This window comes from Lepisma saccharinum, chromosome 10, assembly GCF_977018435.1.
Source record: "Lepisma saccharinum chromosome 10, izLepSacc3.1, whole genome shotgun sequence".
Lineage (NCBI taxonomy): Eukaryota > Metazoa > Arthropoda > Insecta > Zygentoma > Lepismatidae > Lepisma > Lepisma saccharinum.
This window is the reverse complement of record NC_139238.1, coordinates 86,751,646-86,770,197: the sequence shown is the minus strand read 5'-3', so window position 1 is coordinate 86,770,197 and position 18,552 is coordinate 86,751,646. Positions and strand designations below refer to the sequence as shown.

General features: G+C 38.9%; 1 protein-coding gene across 1 annotated transcript; it reads left to right on the top strand.

The window, feature by feature from the left end:
- The first annotated feature begins 10,630 nt into the window (after nt 1-10,630).
- LOC145994420 (uncharacterized) lies at nt 10,631-13,950 on the top strand. Its single transcript, XM_083130548.1, has 2 exons — nt 10,631-10,706; nt 12,108-13,950. The coding sequence occupies exon 2, from the start codon at nt 12,165-12,167 to the stop codon at nt 13,815-13,817; it is 1,653 nt and encodes a 550-aa protein (XP_082986674.1). The 5' UTR covers nt 10,631-10,706; nt 12,108-12,164; the 3' UTR covers nt 13,818-13,950.
- The last annotated feature ends 4,602 nt before the right edge of the window (nt 13,951-18,552 follow it).

Here is an 18,552-nt window from a genome sequence, read left to right as displayed (position 1 = left end):
CTAGTACATTTGCCAAATCATTTTGCACTGCTGCTATTGTACCCTCAAGATGGGTTATGGAACTTTGAATTTTTCCAAAATCTTCATATGTTTCAAGTTGCAGCTTAATGTTGGCAACACTCCGAGTTATTGCACTCAAAGCATCAGAAGATGGCAAATTGTTCATAAAATTTTCAAGTGTCTCAATTTTTTCTTTAACCTCGGCTATGGCATTGTTCAGAGGGTCCAGATTAGGTATTTGGAGTGACTGAATCTGTTCTTTTAGAGTGGAAATCACTAGATCAAAATCTTCTTGTGAGTTTATGCTTTTGACAATTGTTTGGAGTTGTGCCTGGACATTATTTATCTGCTCTTCCAATTGTTGCTTCAATTGCTCAGAATTGGTGGCCTGGGTCTTAAATTTGGCTTGAAGAGCTGCTACAGCTTCTTCCAAACTTTGAAAATTATCTAATGTTGCCAGATCAGTATATTTCTGAAGCAATAATTTAAGTTCAGAATCAATTTTAAGAAGAGGGTCCATGCATTGTGATTGTAAATTTGTAATCTCTAGTTGAAGACTGGCATTGAGTGTTGTTTGTAAAGCTTGTAAATCACTTCTTAATTTCTTGACTCTGACATCAAGCATCAAAATCTCGTCACTGTGATCTTCATGCCTTGTATGGCCAAATATATCATTAGGCATTTTTGTTTTAGTGGTTATTTATTATAGAGTATCTGATTCTTAATTCTATAAAAAAAGGTATAAGCTTGTCATATGATCCAGGGACCTCAATATATAAGCAGTCACCAGCAGAAACAGTATAAACAGTGCCAGAAATCATGTTTGAGTGCTTAATTCTGTAAATATTTCTCCCTACTGAAATCTTGACATCACCCTCAGGGGTTGTAATAAATTGCAATTGCCCACCTACAGGTAATTGGTAATGATTTAAATTATTGTTAAATATGTACAATGTTTTACCTGTTTTATCATCAATATCTGTAAGTATGCTGTTCAGATGAATAATTAACAAGCCACTCAGTTTAGACAGCATATCAGAAGAGGCTTGTGGTGTTGGCAGCTCCATAATAGCCTGTTTTTTGAACCCAAATAAGTTCATAGGCATGTTTATTTATTTCAAATCATGCTCTGTGCTTGTGCATTGTTTGCCATTTTTCAAATCACAATGACCCCATGGTAAAGTATGTATGCCACATGATAAAATGCATCTCTTATCATCATGTGGGTCCAGAGCCACTTTTCTTACAATATTGCTAGTCAGAAAGTGATCCTCACTCTGAATTCTATTTTCTGATGTTTTGATTGTGGTACATGATTTGAGACAATTTTTATAATCTTCAAATTCGAGCTCTTTTTCAACAGTAACTCTGCCAATGCCCTTGGCCTTTTTGGCAACAGCGCCACTACATGTCTCAAAACTGTACATCTTGGCCCTTAACCCAGCAAATGCCACAATAACATCACCAAGTGTCTCATCTTTTAATTTGCCAGGCACCTTTTTGTTGTGGGGTTGAATATTCAGATGGCCAGGCAATTCACTGGTATCAAAGTATTCAAGCAATGCAGGCTGTGATATATCTTGATAAACATCTTCTGTTTGAATATCAAGAATAAAACTATCCGTATCCATGTACATCAGTTTTACACGATCCTTATAAAAAGGTTTCAACACATCATAATACAATGTTAACATATGTAATTTGGACAATTCCAATATCGCAGCCCCTACATAAATAGGTTTATCAAACTTAATCTTTGTTTTTTTCATGTTGAAAAGTGCCATGTGCTCATCATAAATTCTTCTATAATTGAAGTTGGGCTTTGCAACCAATTTTTTGCTCAGGCTGGGGTCAGTAATTATTTTAACATCGGTATGTTTTCTGACATTTTCAATTGTTTTGCCATACACTGAATTCACCATCAATTTAAACAAGCCCTTATCAAATTGGCTTTTTGCAGATGTTCGAAGCTCTGTGTTTGTATCAATGTATGGTTTCAACCATTTTGAGTGCCTGAACCTTAAGACTTTGCCAACTTTGGTCACTTGAACACCATGTTTCATCAGGAACTGGAGGTTTTTGTAATATATGACATAACCCTGTTTCGGCTCCAGAGTCATCATGAGCTTCTTCTGTTTAGAGCCAGGTGAGCACTGAACCTCGGGAATTGGGGGCAGATCAGAAAATTTATTGTGCAAATCATCAGGAATTGTCAGATCAACCTCTAAGAAGAGGCCATAATCACTGTCATCAAAGTCCTGAAGATCTTCAATATTGAAATCTTCAACCCACTCAAGCCCTGCATATGGCAGTTTTTGCATCATGGCATGACCATACAGGTTGTTTGCATCTACATACACTATATAATTTGATGGCCGTGCTGGATCATAATCAGGCATATATTTGTTATTTGCTCTGGCATATCTCTGGGAACATTGCACCATCCCTCCTCTTATACATTTCTCCATAAACAGATACGTATCTTGATCGTGGATCAGATCCAATTGCATGTTAGTGTTCAAAAACGTTGCGGCCCATGCTAGGCCCGGGGCACTGTAAAAATACACTGGGTCCAGTTTATAATTTTGCATAGAAGATTTTCTGAATGCCTGCAATATATCAGCTAAGAGGGTGACATCAAGTTTCAAATATGCCATGTGATAATCACCAAATGTCTTGCAATTTAAATTGTTCCACATCAATTGGGCATGGTGATAATCTTCATCAGTGATTCCAGATCCTCTGATTTTGCTGTAAAACTCTTGTTGTGGTGGCAGAGAACACTCATCAAATTTAGAAAAATCTGTGACATAATCATATGGATATACACCCTTTCGCCTAATTAATTTCAGGTCCTGATTTGGAAACGAGGCACGTGTGATTTTGAATTGATCATCAGGTAATTGAATGGCCAGTGTAGCCAGGCTAGCAGACAGAATTCTGTAGGAATCAAGAAATCTTATGTGAATAGAAACACCATTAACTTTAATTATCTTGCTAATAGATATATATTTTTCATCATTTTCAGCTAAAATATTTAAATTCTGCTTCTCAAACCCCTCGTACCTGATCAGATGATGGAAATCATAATTGGATGCTCCATGGAAAAATATGGGGACAAATCTTGGTCTCTTGATCTGAATATTACAGCTATTACACAGGGCCATTAAGAATTTACCATCTGTATGAGAATGGTGTTTCACCTTGATATTTGTATCTGAAAATTCACAATCACATACCGGGCATTTTTCTGCATTGTTGAAATCTTCAATCTGTTTCTCTGTTAAAGGCAACATGGGTTTTGATTTTAATAAGATGTTAGATGCTATGTCACGGCACTCATTTTCTATTCTATGTGCAAATATTTTGATGGCATCTGCTCCCATGTATGAATATTCTTTACTAACAACACCATCCTGTACAATCACATAACAAAAACTGGAAGGTTCATGTAGCTGGTATGATGTACTTGAAGATTCTTCAGGATCTGGATTGCAGAATGCAAGAGGTTTGAGGTTCGATTCAAAATCACAGACAATATATGCTGGGTGTTCCAACAAGGCTTCAAACTTTTTGAATTTGCAATTTTCACTTGGATTGGGCATCACCATATGAACAGGTTTATGATTGCCACAGTATTTCAGATGCTCAATTAACTTGTTTTTGGCAATTTCTGCATTTTCTTCCCGAACCCCTTTCACCATTTTTTGACCATAAAATACAGTTAAGCATCTTCTGCACAACTTGAATATTGTATGAGTTTTGTCTAGTTGTGTTCTCACTAAAGCTTGAAGATTATGTATCAGAGTGTAATGATGTGTGCCATCCCCTTCAATTAAGAGCAAATCAATCGGAATAGCAGATTCATCATCAATTGTACTGATTCTGAGAGGTTCTATCGGGCAATTGCCAGTGGAACAAATAAATACATTAATAGATAATTGTTTGCCATTGATGTGCCTGGCCTTTTTTTCAAATTTATCAATATTCTGAACAGACATTGGATATTCTAAACCCTCCATTGCTTCATCGAAATTGTGTTCATGTTGTTTGTAATAAGTTATTCTCTCAGGATGCCTTGAAACTGGAAACAAAGCAGCTAATATACACCACAAAAAGCATTTCTGGTCGGTATTTTCTATATTAACCACGGCTCTTCTGTTTTTGATATTGGCAGGTAATGGCAGATATGTAGATCCTTGTAATGGAGTGAATTCAGAAATATTAACATATAACTTGTGTGGAGAGCCACATAGGCTCCATCCAGACTCTTTTGCTGCAAATTCAGAGTGTTTAATATTCAATTGTTCTATCAACCTGCTTATTATTTTATCTAAATTTGCATTTGAATATACAGGTACAGTTTCTGTTATGTGGGGCTGTGTAAATTTTGTGCCGTTTGGTTTCTTATATTGTGTAAACAATTTGAGGGAGAGCTTATAAGAGCCATTTTGTGCATTTAGAATTGCCTGCACATCAGAATTTATACTGTTCAAAAAATTCTCAATGCCACACCTTGGCTCTGATACAAACCGGTAATCCCTAAGTTGGGCATTAAAACTGCTATGGATAGGTTCATAGCGTGGCTGCTTTGCTGCTCTGGCATTAAGAGGTGCTTCATGCTTTCTTTTCAGACCAGATGTAGATGGTTGTATTGATGATTGTGCAGAGCAAGTATCTTTATGTTTATATGTGAAATATTCCATGCTATATTTTCTATTGCATTTGGGGCAAATTTTTGTGGGAGTTCTGTATTTGTCTGGGTTACAAATCTTTTGGTGTCTGGCCCAATTAGAGCTAAATATATTTTTATTGCACTGATTGCAATATTTTTGATTTGGCATTTTTGCTGTTGTTTATTATATACAATTTCCTGGGATTCAAATCAAAATTCTATGCTGGATAAAAATATCAGTTGGGTTCAGCACTGTGCTTTGTGTGTGTATGTGTGTGTGTATGTGTGTATGTGTGTGTGTATGTGTGTATGTGTGTTAATATTTTTGGCTTTGGTATTTATATAAAATTTCCTGGGGTTCAATTCAAAACTCCATGCTTATTATGACAGGTTGTAAAGCCAATAGCTTACAAGTGGAAAAAAAGAATAAATATTCATTCACACTGACCCAGCGCAAATACCTGCACGAACATGCATGTCTAGAATAGTAATAACCTTGTTATGTATTTATTTTTGTATAACAGGCTGGGGCAAATATAAGTTTGACTCTAAATATGAGTGGATTACAACAAATATCAGATTTTATATTGTTCAATATGAATATTTAAACCAAACAGGCCTGTAAGTATGAGCAACACATCTACTCTCCTCAGTCACTCTCACAATACTGGCTGATGCAATACTCGGGAATTTCTGTAAGTACTGGCGCTGAGGAGAACATGCAAAGCAAAAAATCAATACTACCGTCTCGGGAATTGCACACACTAGCACAGAGGTGAAACATGCAAACATATAATATAAGAAATAAGAGTGTCACGGAGCAATTCTAGAGGGGCTCTGCATATTGCATTGTTTTAATATTGGATATGCAAGTTGAGGCTGGGGTCCAATTGAACTTAAACTGGAAGTAAATATGTGTGTGTGGGTATGGGTTTTTGGCTTAATTTCAGGTGTAGCCAAAAAAATATCAATTTTTGACAAGTTTATGGACAAAAATCTGGCTGATGCAACTTTTGTAAGTATAAACAAATCAATCTGAGGAGGCTCTTCCTTTCACAGAAAATTCCCGAGGGCATTTTTACAAAAATCTTGGATTAGGCAGGATTCCACACTAGAGCAAAAAGCTCATATGGGCATGTTGAGCTAGTTTTAAGTATAGCCAAACCTGCTTGGGGGGAGCTCTTCCTTTCTCGGGTTTATAGTACAGTCAATACCACTACTGTCCAAATGTCTTACAGGTAGATTAACACAATAGAAGTCATGGGAAAATGTGTTTGGAAGTCCACTCACACGCTATTCGGCACTGATCCTAAGGTTTAAACTGAGATCCGAACCGCTACACTGTGCTACTGTCGTGAATCAAACCTTAAGCGTTTAGCTACAGTTAAACAACATTATCCACTGCACTATAAGGGGGCAAAAGCAGGTAACAGTTTCATAGATCGGAGACAAATTAAAATCGGATATTTTGTGTTTCGCATGGTTCGTACTTACCAATTGTGTATTGCGGAACATAGTTCAAGGTGCCATTATGCTTTTTACACGAAAAGAAACGCAATTTTTCACATTCTGAGTGATTTTTTTTTATTCCTTTCTTCGCTTCCGGAACACACAATATGGCGGGCACATCTGACTCACGTTGTGGGTATGCAGTGTTTCAACCTTCTTCACCGAAAAATACCTACTATCGTGTTCGTCACAGGTGGAAATTATACATTATGCACGGGGAGCTGACAGATAGCCCCACGAATCATACACGGATTGCCCCACAAACCATTCACGGATAGCCGCACGAACCATTATGCACGGTAGCTGACCGATAGCCCCACGAACCATTTCCGATAAGGTTAGGTTAGGTTTGGTTACGTTAGGCAAGCATAGTAAAAAAAAAGGGGGTTGAAGCACTGACAGGGGCTTACGTCATCAAACGTACGCAGCATCCGGTTGTCGTAGGGCAAGCAAATGAAAGCAATGGCAATTGTGCGTCGGTGAGATATTTCTTTTAAACAATACATAATTTCCCGGTCAAATATATTCCACGATGAAAGAATATACCTCGACGAACGTTGTAAACCTTGAAACTCTTTTCCGTAACTAGTTTATTGTGTAAAATTGAAGAAATTTGTCTCCGATGTATGAAACTGTTACCGCAAATGCACACACCAACCTAGCATTAACCCGTTCTTGTGATTGTCGATAACGGTCAAAAACAGCTTAAACGTAATTCGCGAAATGATTCTAACACTGTCAAATTCACTATGATTAACCCACTTCGAAAAGACACAGGACTTGGTGTACCAGACGCACGACGTTCAACCGAAAACTGCGCCTGTGCGTCACGAGACGTTCAGCAACGCCACCTATAAACAGTGTTGCATACTCACATCACAGAAAAGACAACGGATTGGCAAATCTTTCTTTTTTAAATGATTTGCAAGTGTACGTCCGGTTTGTTGTGTCTTTTTGAGGAAATGAAGTATCTCTCATTTTGTCACATCATCCATTTCTTCTACTCACCAAAAGCTAGAAAAGTGAAGTAAAAAACCGAAATCGAAAGAAAGCCATGATGGTTGAATGATCGACTCGCAATCTTTCTACCGAGGTTTTAGGGTTCGAATTCCGGCCTAGGCATGGGAGTTCCTTGCGTGTCACTTCATCAATTTCTTCATATCATCACTCAACCTCATCTTCTCGTATAGCCAAAAGTGGAAGAAAAGCGACGTAAAATAAACCAAAATAAACCATTTAGTCTATTTTTATGTTCAGATAGGCTAATCGAAACCGGTCCTACAGTTTAAAGCGAATCTGAGCGACTGTGCAATGCGTCTCCACCGTTGATCGAACCAGCGGGACCCCTTCATTAAAATATACTCTAATGGGGAAGATAGACGTAGATGCACAACTTCATCAGTTCATCATTTAATTTCCATCATCGCGATTAACCAGGGAGAAGAGAAAGGTGGCGTAAATATAGGGTGTTCCATATAGGACGCCGAATTAGAAAATTAAATAAATATAGGGAAAATATCATGAAAATAGTTACATTTCACATATAGCTATGTAAGCAGTAACATCTCCCATTTACGTATGAAAGACAATGACAGGCATATGTCCACCCCTATTGAGTCTGCATGCATTTTTACGCTCCACAAAATTATTGATAACCCTCTCGCAGATGTCTGTCCGATGCCTCCAATCACCCGTATGATTTTCGCCTTCAGTTCCAAAAGGGTTCGTGGTTTGTTGGCGTACACCTGTGATTTCACAAACCCCCACAATGAGAAATCACAGGGTGCAAAATTACACTACACCTGCCAAAACCCACATCACACAGTCGTTCTCAGCGAATGGATGGATTTCACGTTCCTGGATTATTCGAGGATTTTCGGAACGAAACCACAAGAAAGGTGTCAAAACAATTGAGGCTACATTAATCGGCATGACAATAAATACCAACATTGGTAAGAATAGATCTGCCAACCTCGAAACAAAACAACAACACTCGATTAAATTTTGCGTCCTACACGGAACACACTTGAATGAGCGAGTGATTTTAATAATATGGGTGCATTAGCCCACAAGCTATTTTTAGCCGTCACAAAATACAAGAATACGCTTATTTGGCTCAAACAAAAGCAGGGAATGACAAAAAAATAAAATATATGCCTGATAAAAACTTCCTAACTCAATTTTTAAAACTATTGCATTCATTCATTAGTAAGAAAGAACTAAAACTATATACTATATCTGAGCACTAAAATCTTCTTAACTATTTAAAGCTAAGGCTGTGACGGGGCACTCAGCACAGATAAGGACAAGTAAAGATTACTGATAACAGTACCTGATTAGATTCTCATTGCAAATATTGATTTTAAAATAGGAAATTTCCTCCCTCGTTATTAACATACTATTGAATACAACTTTGAAATCTTACGACGATTGTGTTTTGTTTCCGTATTGTCGTATTGTATTAAATTTCATCTATTCATGCTATCTCACTCATGTATACAAACACCACCCACAGAATATCAATGTCACAATAATAACTGCACAAATATTTATGACAACATTACACGTAATGTAAGGATAGTCACAGAATAAACAATTTTCAGTTTATAAGTAGCAAAATACTTCCGCAAAAAACTCAGTATTTTTTTAGAACCACTTGAGATGTATCGGTAATCGCCGCGATAATGCAAGGACGTTTTAAGTAATTAAAGGTAAGCATATCTTTAAAATTAGTGTTCGAGTTAAGGTTTTGTTGTTATTGCTTGATTTGTTATATTTTACTTCGCTTTTCTGCCACTTTTGGCTAATCGCGAAGATGAAGATAAGTGGTGATATAATGAAATTGAGCGGGGATTCGAACCAGAGAAACTTAGCGTCGTAGCGCGCTGCGTTAACCACTCAGCTACGAAGGTCGAGAGTTTAAGGAGATGTCGTCGGATTGCTGAAATGATATTATTTGATCGGGACTAGGATTTTCAAGTCTTTTTGTTTGGTAAGGGTCATGTGTTCCTTAATAGAAATTCATATTATGAATAAACTAATTAAATTAAGGTCTTTTTAAGAGCATATTTAGACATATTTGGCCATGTCTACGTGATCGAGTATATTTTAATAGATTCCCTGTCATATTCAGCATATTTTCGCTTTGTCAAGGAATATACAGTCATTATTGAAGTGGATTCGTTCGTACTCCAATGTTCATTCAAGTTGAATTTTTTACTACAGAACTTCAGCCGAATAACATTCTTAACTTTAAGCATGCTCCTCTTGTGTCAGCCGAAGTAGAAAGAAGCATTTCTCAGTACAAGGCTTTGCTGGCTGACAATTGGCAATCGTTTTTATTTGAAAATTTACAGAAAGTATTCATTGTACATTGCAATTCGGGGCTCCTAAAGTGAACTAAAAGAGTACGTGGAAATATCTCAGCATATGTCAAATATTTAGTTGTAAGAACACATTTTTTCAAATTATAGTGCATATTTTTAAACTTTTAGGTCATAAGAGCATTTCTATACATGATGTTCGAACGCGTGGTACAGCTCAACCAAGGCGAGAAGAACCCTAGCCACTTGGCGAACTAAATGGATAGTAATTTGTTTTTTTCTCGCTTCTGAAGACAAAATAATACATAACAAAGCATACACAATTTAGACAGAATGAGTACTTTACTCATTGAAGAAGAAAAGCTTAAAATACGATCGAACTTTTCCCAAGGGGCTTTTTAACTCTTAGGTAAGAATTTAGATAAGTGTATATTTAAGGGTGCAAATAACCACATGTGCCGAAGCACCAATTTTTTTTATAAAATAATTCATTCATCACTTATCTTCGTCATCGTGATTAGCCAAAAGTGGCAGAAAGCGAAGTCAATTGAACCAAATCAACAATAAGCCAAGATCAACTTGCTCAAACTATACTAATGAACTAGATCAATGAGCTGTACAGATCATTAGTAACTAACTGGACGAAGTTCCTATTTTCCCTTATAGATGACTCTGTCCGCAATGCACGGAGATGCCCTCTTACGGGATCTTACCGAACTACTTCCACTTGTTAACTTCACGAGAGAAAGACTTGATAACATATTTATTATATATTCTTTCCTTGTCATAATGTAGAGCTTGCAAAAAAGCTTGTGCTGTCTTTAAAAACTAAGTAAATGAATAGACACTCGTGACGTCATTTAACCTATGCAAATTCAATTAGAATAAGTAATTTTAAATACTTTGAATTTTTAAAAATATATCAGACAACTTTGCAAATAGTGAGTGGGTAGAATGGCTGTAAATCCATTCCTGGCAGGGATTAAAATCTGGTCGACGCTCGTGGTATCGTCGGAAACAGCCGAAAGTTTACGAACGCAGGAGACCTGCATGTATGAACCTTGGGTACAACAATAAAGAACCATCTTTTCTTATTGTATCGTACTTATGCATTGTTTGAAGCATTGTACGTGATGAAACTATAGAGACGAAACAGAAAGCGATAAATATTTTCCCTAGTAGTGAAAAAAAAGTTAGACGTGAGTTTCAAAACCATAAATTTTCTAGTTTCTAATTCAGTGCGATTTTTTGCTTGTGTTTCTGAAAGAACACTCATGTCGTTCTCAATTTAGAATCGCTACTAAAATGTTTAGGTAAATACATTTGCTAAATATGCAGCTCCAAAATTATTTCATGCAACCATAATTCATTCAATGGCGTAGACAAAGGAGGTACTGTTGAAGTTATAGACTACCCCGTGTAATCAAGGAACAAAGAAAATAAATTGTCACGGAAAATGTGGAGTTTATAATAATCTAATGCATACATTGGCGGATTTAGTTGGAGGGGCACGGGGGCACTTGCTCCTTCGAAAATGGCTGATCAAATATAAAAAATGATTACATCGTTATATCTCAACACAAAAATGATCGAGCAACATAAGATAGAATCCTTCAACAACTTCCTTTGGTAAAATCATATTCCAGAGCCATATAATAAAAAAAAAGTTTGCACAAATAAGCTAATCGGAATTGGATTTACTCGACACTGAAATGTGTACTACTGGAAATCGAATCCAGGACTTCTTAATTACAAAAGAATTACAATAATGTAATGAATTTATAAGACATAAAGAACTGTTGTATAAATTCTCGAATAAGACTGTAGTTGATGGGAAAGAAAATGAAAACATATTTGTGTGACTTTTACTCATGATATTGAGAAGACCACACGTCACTATTTCTTTACTGACAAATTGAGTGGGTAATGCTTCATCTTCAATGGAATGGGGGTACAAATGTACTCAAAAAGTTAGTTTACATTCCTTATTTTCGATTTATGTTTGTTTTATAGTAACAATTTTTTATGAGGTGTAGTGGCGAAAATGTTTTCAAATAATTACATAATAAAGCTATATGTTGACATTGATGGACACTCAATTTTAAGAGTGCATAGATTCAGCAATATCCCAGTTTCCTCCTATAACGTGTATGTTTGTGTGTAATATTCCAAGAGGTTAATGGTCTCTCCGATAGCGTGGTGGTAACGTCGTTGCCTTGAAAACAAAGCACATAGTGGTTCGGATCCAACTTTATTGTGTAAGTCCAACCCCGATTAAGCTTTCTGTGCTTAAAGTGGATTTAAAGCTGAAACAAAAGAAAAACTCCAAGCAGTTGCCAGCGCCATCTTTACTTCTCATTCTAAGCAGAGTACAGAGAGGTGCCATTAAGGCGCATGCGTTCATGAGAGCAAAATAAGAAAAGGGTCGAATTCCATTTTTGTCCATTAACAAACAGAATAATAGCTTTTAACACTAGAGCTGTAACTTTATCAGTAGCTTACAACAGTCTAGATTACGTGTAGACAATTTATGTAGACGTAGCATTAGACCTAGGCACACCGATACAATATGAAATAAACATTTCTCAATGCTCTTTCAGATATATAGAGGCAGAGGATACAGTAAACCTTGCAGCTACAAGAAAGCACGTTTCAGAATGCCCAGATTACGAAGAGTCCCGAGTCTGTCCGAAGTCTGCCGAGGTCAAATGGCGCAAGGAGTGATTCAAGTTTGCAACGCGGAAGCCGTCGAACCAGATACCTTTTCTGCAGCGAAGCGACAGCACCGGAAGTACTTGGATCAGCTTCCGGTTTCCATCAGCGACCAACTGTTCGAGGACGTCCTCCTCAGACTCAACTCGTTCGTTGCTAGGAGCAACCGCCAGTACACTTACCCGATATCTCTGTACGCCGTCGAGGTTCTGCTCAGGAATCGAACCCAAACTCTCCGTGTGCCGTTCTTCGACATGTTCGACCGGAATCATCAAAGGAAGTTGCTGGAGGAGCTTGCTGAGCGTGGCAAAGGGTTGAAACGGTTACGGTTCACTGGGGACTACATGTTCGTCTTTGTTCCCACACGTTTGGCACCACCTTCTGGCATCTTTGCGGCGGCGCTGCCGTACACGTTGCTCCAACTAGAGATCAAGGTGGTCGCCAACAATGACCTGCTGAGGGCTGTGGCAGAATCGTGCCCTCAGCTCGCGGTCCTCAATGTCTTCGGTTCCCGTGACGTCACCGATGAGGGCCTCTTCAATCTCATCCAGTCCGACAAGGACTTGAGGATCGCACATAACCCTTGGGTGGAAAGGGACGGCCAGTTACGGCTGGAGCTTGACCAAAAAGGACCCTTGTGCGGGACAATTCGCTTCCTCAACCTGGCAAGGACTTCAGTAACCGCCAAGGGATTTGTCGTCGCTTTGGAGTTCTTCAGCAACGTCGAGCACCTGGGGGATGACTTCAAGGTGGAGATGGCGCTCATGCTGGAGGAAGAGCGTTGGAGCTCAGTGAGGACCTCATCCACCAGCAATCCTACTTTCAATTTGACGTCCCTCTCCAGCTGGTTGACGCACGACAGGCTGCAGCTGTTCTCGGCAACGTGTCCACGACTAGAGAAGCTGGTCGCGGTGGTACAGGACGCTCCAGCGACAGAACTGGAGAAACTCCAGTACATCAGGTTCCTGGAGGCAATATGCTGGTCCAGTCTTCAGCCGAACTGGATACCAAACATATACACATACTTGAAGGCGCGTGGGGATCAGCTAGTGGACCTCCGGCTGAAGCATTTCAACGAGCCTTCCGGTTCCCCTCCACTCTCTCTGGACTCCATACTCACCACGTGCTGCAACCTGAAGCTCCTCATGATCAACATCAACCAGATCACGTGGACCATGACGAGAACAGCCTCCAGAAAGATCCTCCCGCTGAACAACCTCGAGAGAGTCGAACTGGGAGACGCGGTAACAGGTGAAGCCATCACCAACTTGATCTCACTCGCTCCGAAGCTGCGAATCCTCCATGTAGGCTCGATCGTCAGCCACGCAAGCAACATGCTGCAAGATCTCGGCCACAGACTCTCGCCTAACTTGCGCTGCTTCTTCGTTCGCTACGGCGATGCGTTCGACGATCAGCTTCAAGTTCGAGAATTCGTGAACGCTTGCCCTCAAGTAAAACGAATCGGCCATCTAAAGTGGCTTGTGGACGAACAAGGCAAGACCAAATGGTTAAACAGCTTTGGACCCAATGTGGACCTTGAAGTTGCAGAAGTTTACCACTGGAAGGCGCCACAGTGCATCAGGAAAACATTCCTATGAAAATTGCAGAACGAAATTACTTATAGGTGCGCACAGTTTCACGTTTCATGTTTTTATTAAGTAGTGAGTAGTTTGTATGAAATTCTTGTATCAAATGAATTAGTTAACAATAAATAGACAAGATGTTTATAATCGTGCAATAAAAATTCGAGATTCTTTTTATAAGAAAAACAGACGCCAATAATATGTTATCTGCTTATAATCAGACATGGTTTAGTTTGCTTTTTAAAATAAACTCACTAAGTTTACGGAGAGATCGAAAATTACCATGAATGCAACCATAGCCCGCTACGATCCTTCCACCCTCGGCACTCGACCATCTCATACGTTATTCCAAGAACTTACAATTTCTGCCGCTATCCACCTAATGGCGCTGAACGCCGAGCGGTCTGCTTCAACCAAGACTGTTCTAAAACAGGTGAACTTTATGATTGAGAGACTTGTGATTTGAGTATTTAGGTCTTTCAAACATTTGTATCGTTGAGGAAGCAATGCATGTCAACATTATTGGAATGATGAATCTGCAGATAAGTTCACTTACGTCTTCAGAGTGATCATTATTCGTGGAACAGAACAACATAATGCACTGTGTCAAAGCAGGTAGTAGATTCTATATTTTCTTGTAGGTCTCGATTCACACTCTGGGTAAGAGAGGCCGAGCATTTTCGATTTTTTTTATAATTGTCCACGAAACACCAATATATAGGTAGCTGGGCGATGAATATTACATACATCGATTTTTGTCACACTTATAAATTAGATCCAAACAAATGCCGAACTACAGGATGAGGTATATATTTGTGCGTTGCATTTGGAGCAAGACATAAATTTTACAACATTTTACAATTCCAGCAACATAAACAAGGGGAGATAGTTTCTCCCGAGATGCTCAAGAGAAAGAAAGAAAAACAATTAATATAAAAATAAAAACGTAACTTTGAATAACAAAACGAAAATAACTTATCTAGGTACTAAATGGGTATGACACATTGGCGAATCCAGCGGGGGACAAGGAGGGCATTCCCCGTGGAAAATAAGTCGTAAAAAATGGCATTTGGTTTCTGTTTTCTTTAAGTGAAAAGTAAAATAAATGTTATTCCCTTTTCAAATAATTCAAACCAAAGCAATACCACAATATCGAATCGTTCTTCGTTCCCCTCAATGGAGAAAGTGTTATTTGTCCTGCTGGAAAATAATTGTTCCCTTCCAATGAAAGACAAGTTTCGTTCAGTTAGGGCTTCACACATTCTCGATCTCGGACGTAATGGAAGTGATGTGATCAGCAACACGCACCGACGACATTTAATAACATAAAGCAGACAAGTGAAGTCAGGGTCTTCCTTATCGCACAACGATCAGACAACCTTGAACAATAAAATAACCAAAAAGCATATTTCCCCAAACAAATTGAAGGAAAACATCTTAAAATAACGAAAATAATTTTCAGCTAATGAAAAATAGAAACTTCAATATACAAAAATAAAATTAAAACCATAAATACTGATGAAAACACGAAATAAGGAAAGTTGAATCCTAGTGGAAATTAACATCTACATCCACGTTTAAAACCAAAGTTCGACCTGGCAATACTGTGTGTTTACAACATGAATGTGGATACAGGAGAGATGCTATGATAAGTAATGCAAGAAAGTTTGGTTTATTTCACACAACAGGAACATCTAATTGAAAAATGGACAGTGCCAAATCGAAGCTCGAATTAAGTGCTACGAGTAAACATATATTTTTTTACGCCTTAATGGTAAAACACAAGGGTCGATTGTGCAGTATAGCTGAGCGATGATACCCCTACAGCTTTTACTTGGCAACTGAGGTTGTTGACACTCATCGAGGCACCCGACCACCGGTGGACAGAAAGAGCTTCGTAGCAAAAGTAGGTGAGCCGCCACTTGAGCCTGCGATCAGTAGTATAAGACGCTTGGCAGGTGAAAAGAGCTGCAAAGATCAGAGCCAATAGAAAATGCATTCACTGTAGAAGCCTCACAGCATTTGCGCTGTTGCCAGAGTTTCACGACATTGATTTGTGAACAAGGCCCTGGCTTAGATGTGGCAACAGTGCTTCGGGAAAAGCAACACTATTACTACTGTACACATCAACAAATACGCATTCTACAGATTGGGAAACCGGGGTATTGTCGAACACTTAAGCGTTGATGGTATTATTTTAAAACATGTTAGGCACTGCATGGATTCTAAGGAAACCTTAACACATTCCCTTCAAAATCAACTCGGTAACAAATGTTCCAAAACTGCTTTACAAGAGAAACAAAGGGAGAAACACTGCTGTCATGTTCGGCATTGCCCTGATTTGTCGGCGTAATGCTGAACATCGTGTGCGCCATTACCCTTTATGAGAAATAGTCACTATAAAGACAAACGAAATAGAAAATAAGGAATATAGACCTCGTTTTTAAGTACATTGAAAATGAAGCATTTCATATTCAATTTCTCAGGCCACAAAATAGTAAAATGTGCTCTTTTCAATACTCTGAGCAAGTCACCCAAATGCTTCTTTCCCATGAAGTACAGTCCTTATCTGTCTTGCTCTTTCATGATTTATTTCAATATTTATGCCACAATTCTTCATATCTTCCGAATTCTCTATACTCAGAGAACTAAATGCATCATATTGATTGATGCACCAGAATGCATCGATTGATACACTAAAGTGTGTTTTATGGCTTCTTCAAAAAATCAGATTCACATTTGATGCATTTTTGTATGTCGTGAAAGAAACACCAAAGTGCATCATTTGATTCAAGTGAGGATTTATTTCAGTCCAGATGCACTTCAATGCATCAGTTGATGCGTTTTCATGCACCAGAATGCATATTCTTTGATCATGCACTTAAACGTTTCGCCTGAGCTACATAAACTCTGTAGCTCAGACCAAAGATTTAAGAGCATTATCCAAAAGGTGCAGGAAGGTGCATGAAGGAACATCAACTGATGCATTGAAGTACATTCCGACTGAAAGGAATCCTCACTTGAATCAAATGATGCACTTTGGTGTTTCTTTCACGACATGCAAAAATGCACCCAAATTCATCAAATGTGAATCTGATTCTTTGAAGAAGCCATAAAACACACTTTAGTGCATCAATCGATGCATTCTGGTGCACGAATCAATATGATGTATTTAGTTCTCTGAGTGTATACGAATCTCTGCGGAAGAATTCATCTGTTCGACATTCGTAGCGTTCCAACATGAACGCGGGGATCTTAAATAGGGATGTAACTTGCCCCTCCCGATTATTACTATTGATGGTAGAGACAGCTCTGAACGGGCCAGTTACAAATATCTAACTTATCATTAAAATAAACTCATGATTCGGTTTAGACTGAAGTGAGCAATGCGAATGGCAGATAAAGGGTGTAGAATAGCTTACCCTGTTCGGTTTAGAAAACAGACCAATAACTCCTGCTTCTCCGATGATTCCAAGTAAGAAGGCCTCGTGTCCCTCTCATGCGCACCTATTTAAACCCTCGCTTGGCCTCTCGTCACCTCTAGCCAAAGGCCAGTGTTCTTACCATTTCCTGTAAAAGGCTTATCCTACACATTTCTGAGCAGGAGCTGACAAGATCTACCAGGGTCAATATTTCTTAATCGAACGGATATGCTACGATAACCCTCTTGCAAGACAATTTCCGAAATTGAAATTGTAATCATTAAAAGTTTAAATTGAACCTTCTGCCATTCACCAAAATTTAAAAGGTATTTTATTACATGAAAAAAAAGTTACATAAAATAAAATAATAAAAGTTGGAAACCCTTCACCGAAAATTAAATTGAACAAAATTGAAGTTCAAAGCTTGACTGTAGAAAGAAAGTATTTTGGTTACGTTAGCCACACGCTGGAAGAGCCTTGTGTAATCAACAATGCTGACGTTTGGTCAACATGCGATAGGAAGTGTTGTTCGCAGGTCCGTGTAGTCAGCGCAAAGTTCAACACACTGGATCGTAAGTCGAGACATGCGAATGGCTTCTGCTTTTCGCATAACAACTCGGAGAGATAAGTAATGGCCTCTGAACAAGTGCTAACAGCGCCGAATGGAATGAGAAACCTTGAGGTCTTATGCTCGCAGTCTTCCGCCTCGTCAGGTTGACAGTTCAAGAGGCGAGAGAAAATACAGTGGTAAACACCAATCCCCGCTTGGACCAGCTCGCCATTGAAATGGATGCACTGAAGCCAGTAAAAATAAACAACACTCTCAGTATTGGCTACCCACAACCACACGAAGATAATAAAATAGTTGAAGATTATATTTTCACTTGCCATTGACGTTCGTAGCACACTATGTGTGCACTATGATCTGCGAAGTCAGAAGGCAGGGCAATCCAGACACACGCGAACCCCGGAGACCTGGGGGTACGAAGCACTGTTCCGGGAGATGCACGGTCCTTGACCGATCACAATTGCAGTGGGGGACCGGGTTCAAATTCCGGTGTGGAAAGTTCAGGAACACAGTTCAGCAGATGAAAACACGTTGACAATGGGGCGAAGGAACACAGGGTAGTCCATGGAGAGCCACTCCAAGTAGCGTTTGCAAGCCCCAAAAGATGCGTTGTCCAATGGCGGACACTGGGGGGTATTTATGATAGGCCCCCGAAAGTTCACAGCGGACGCCATTCCATATTTCCGGCACACATCGTATGCCGACACTGGAGAGAGAGAAAATGTTGCTGGTTGCATACGAGAACGGAAGGTGTACCGTG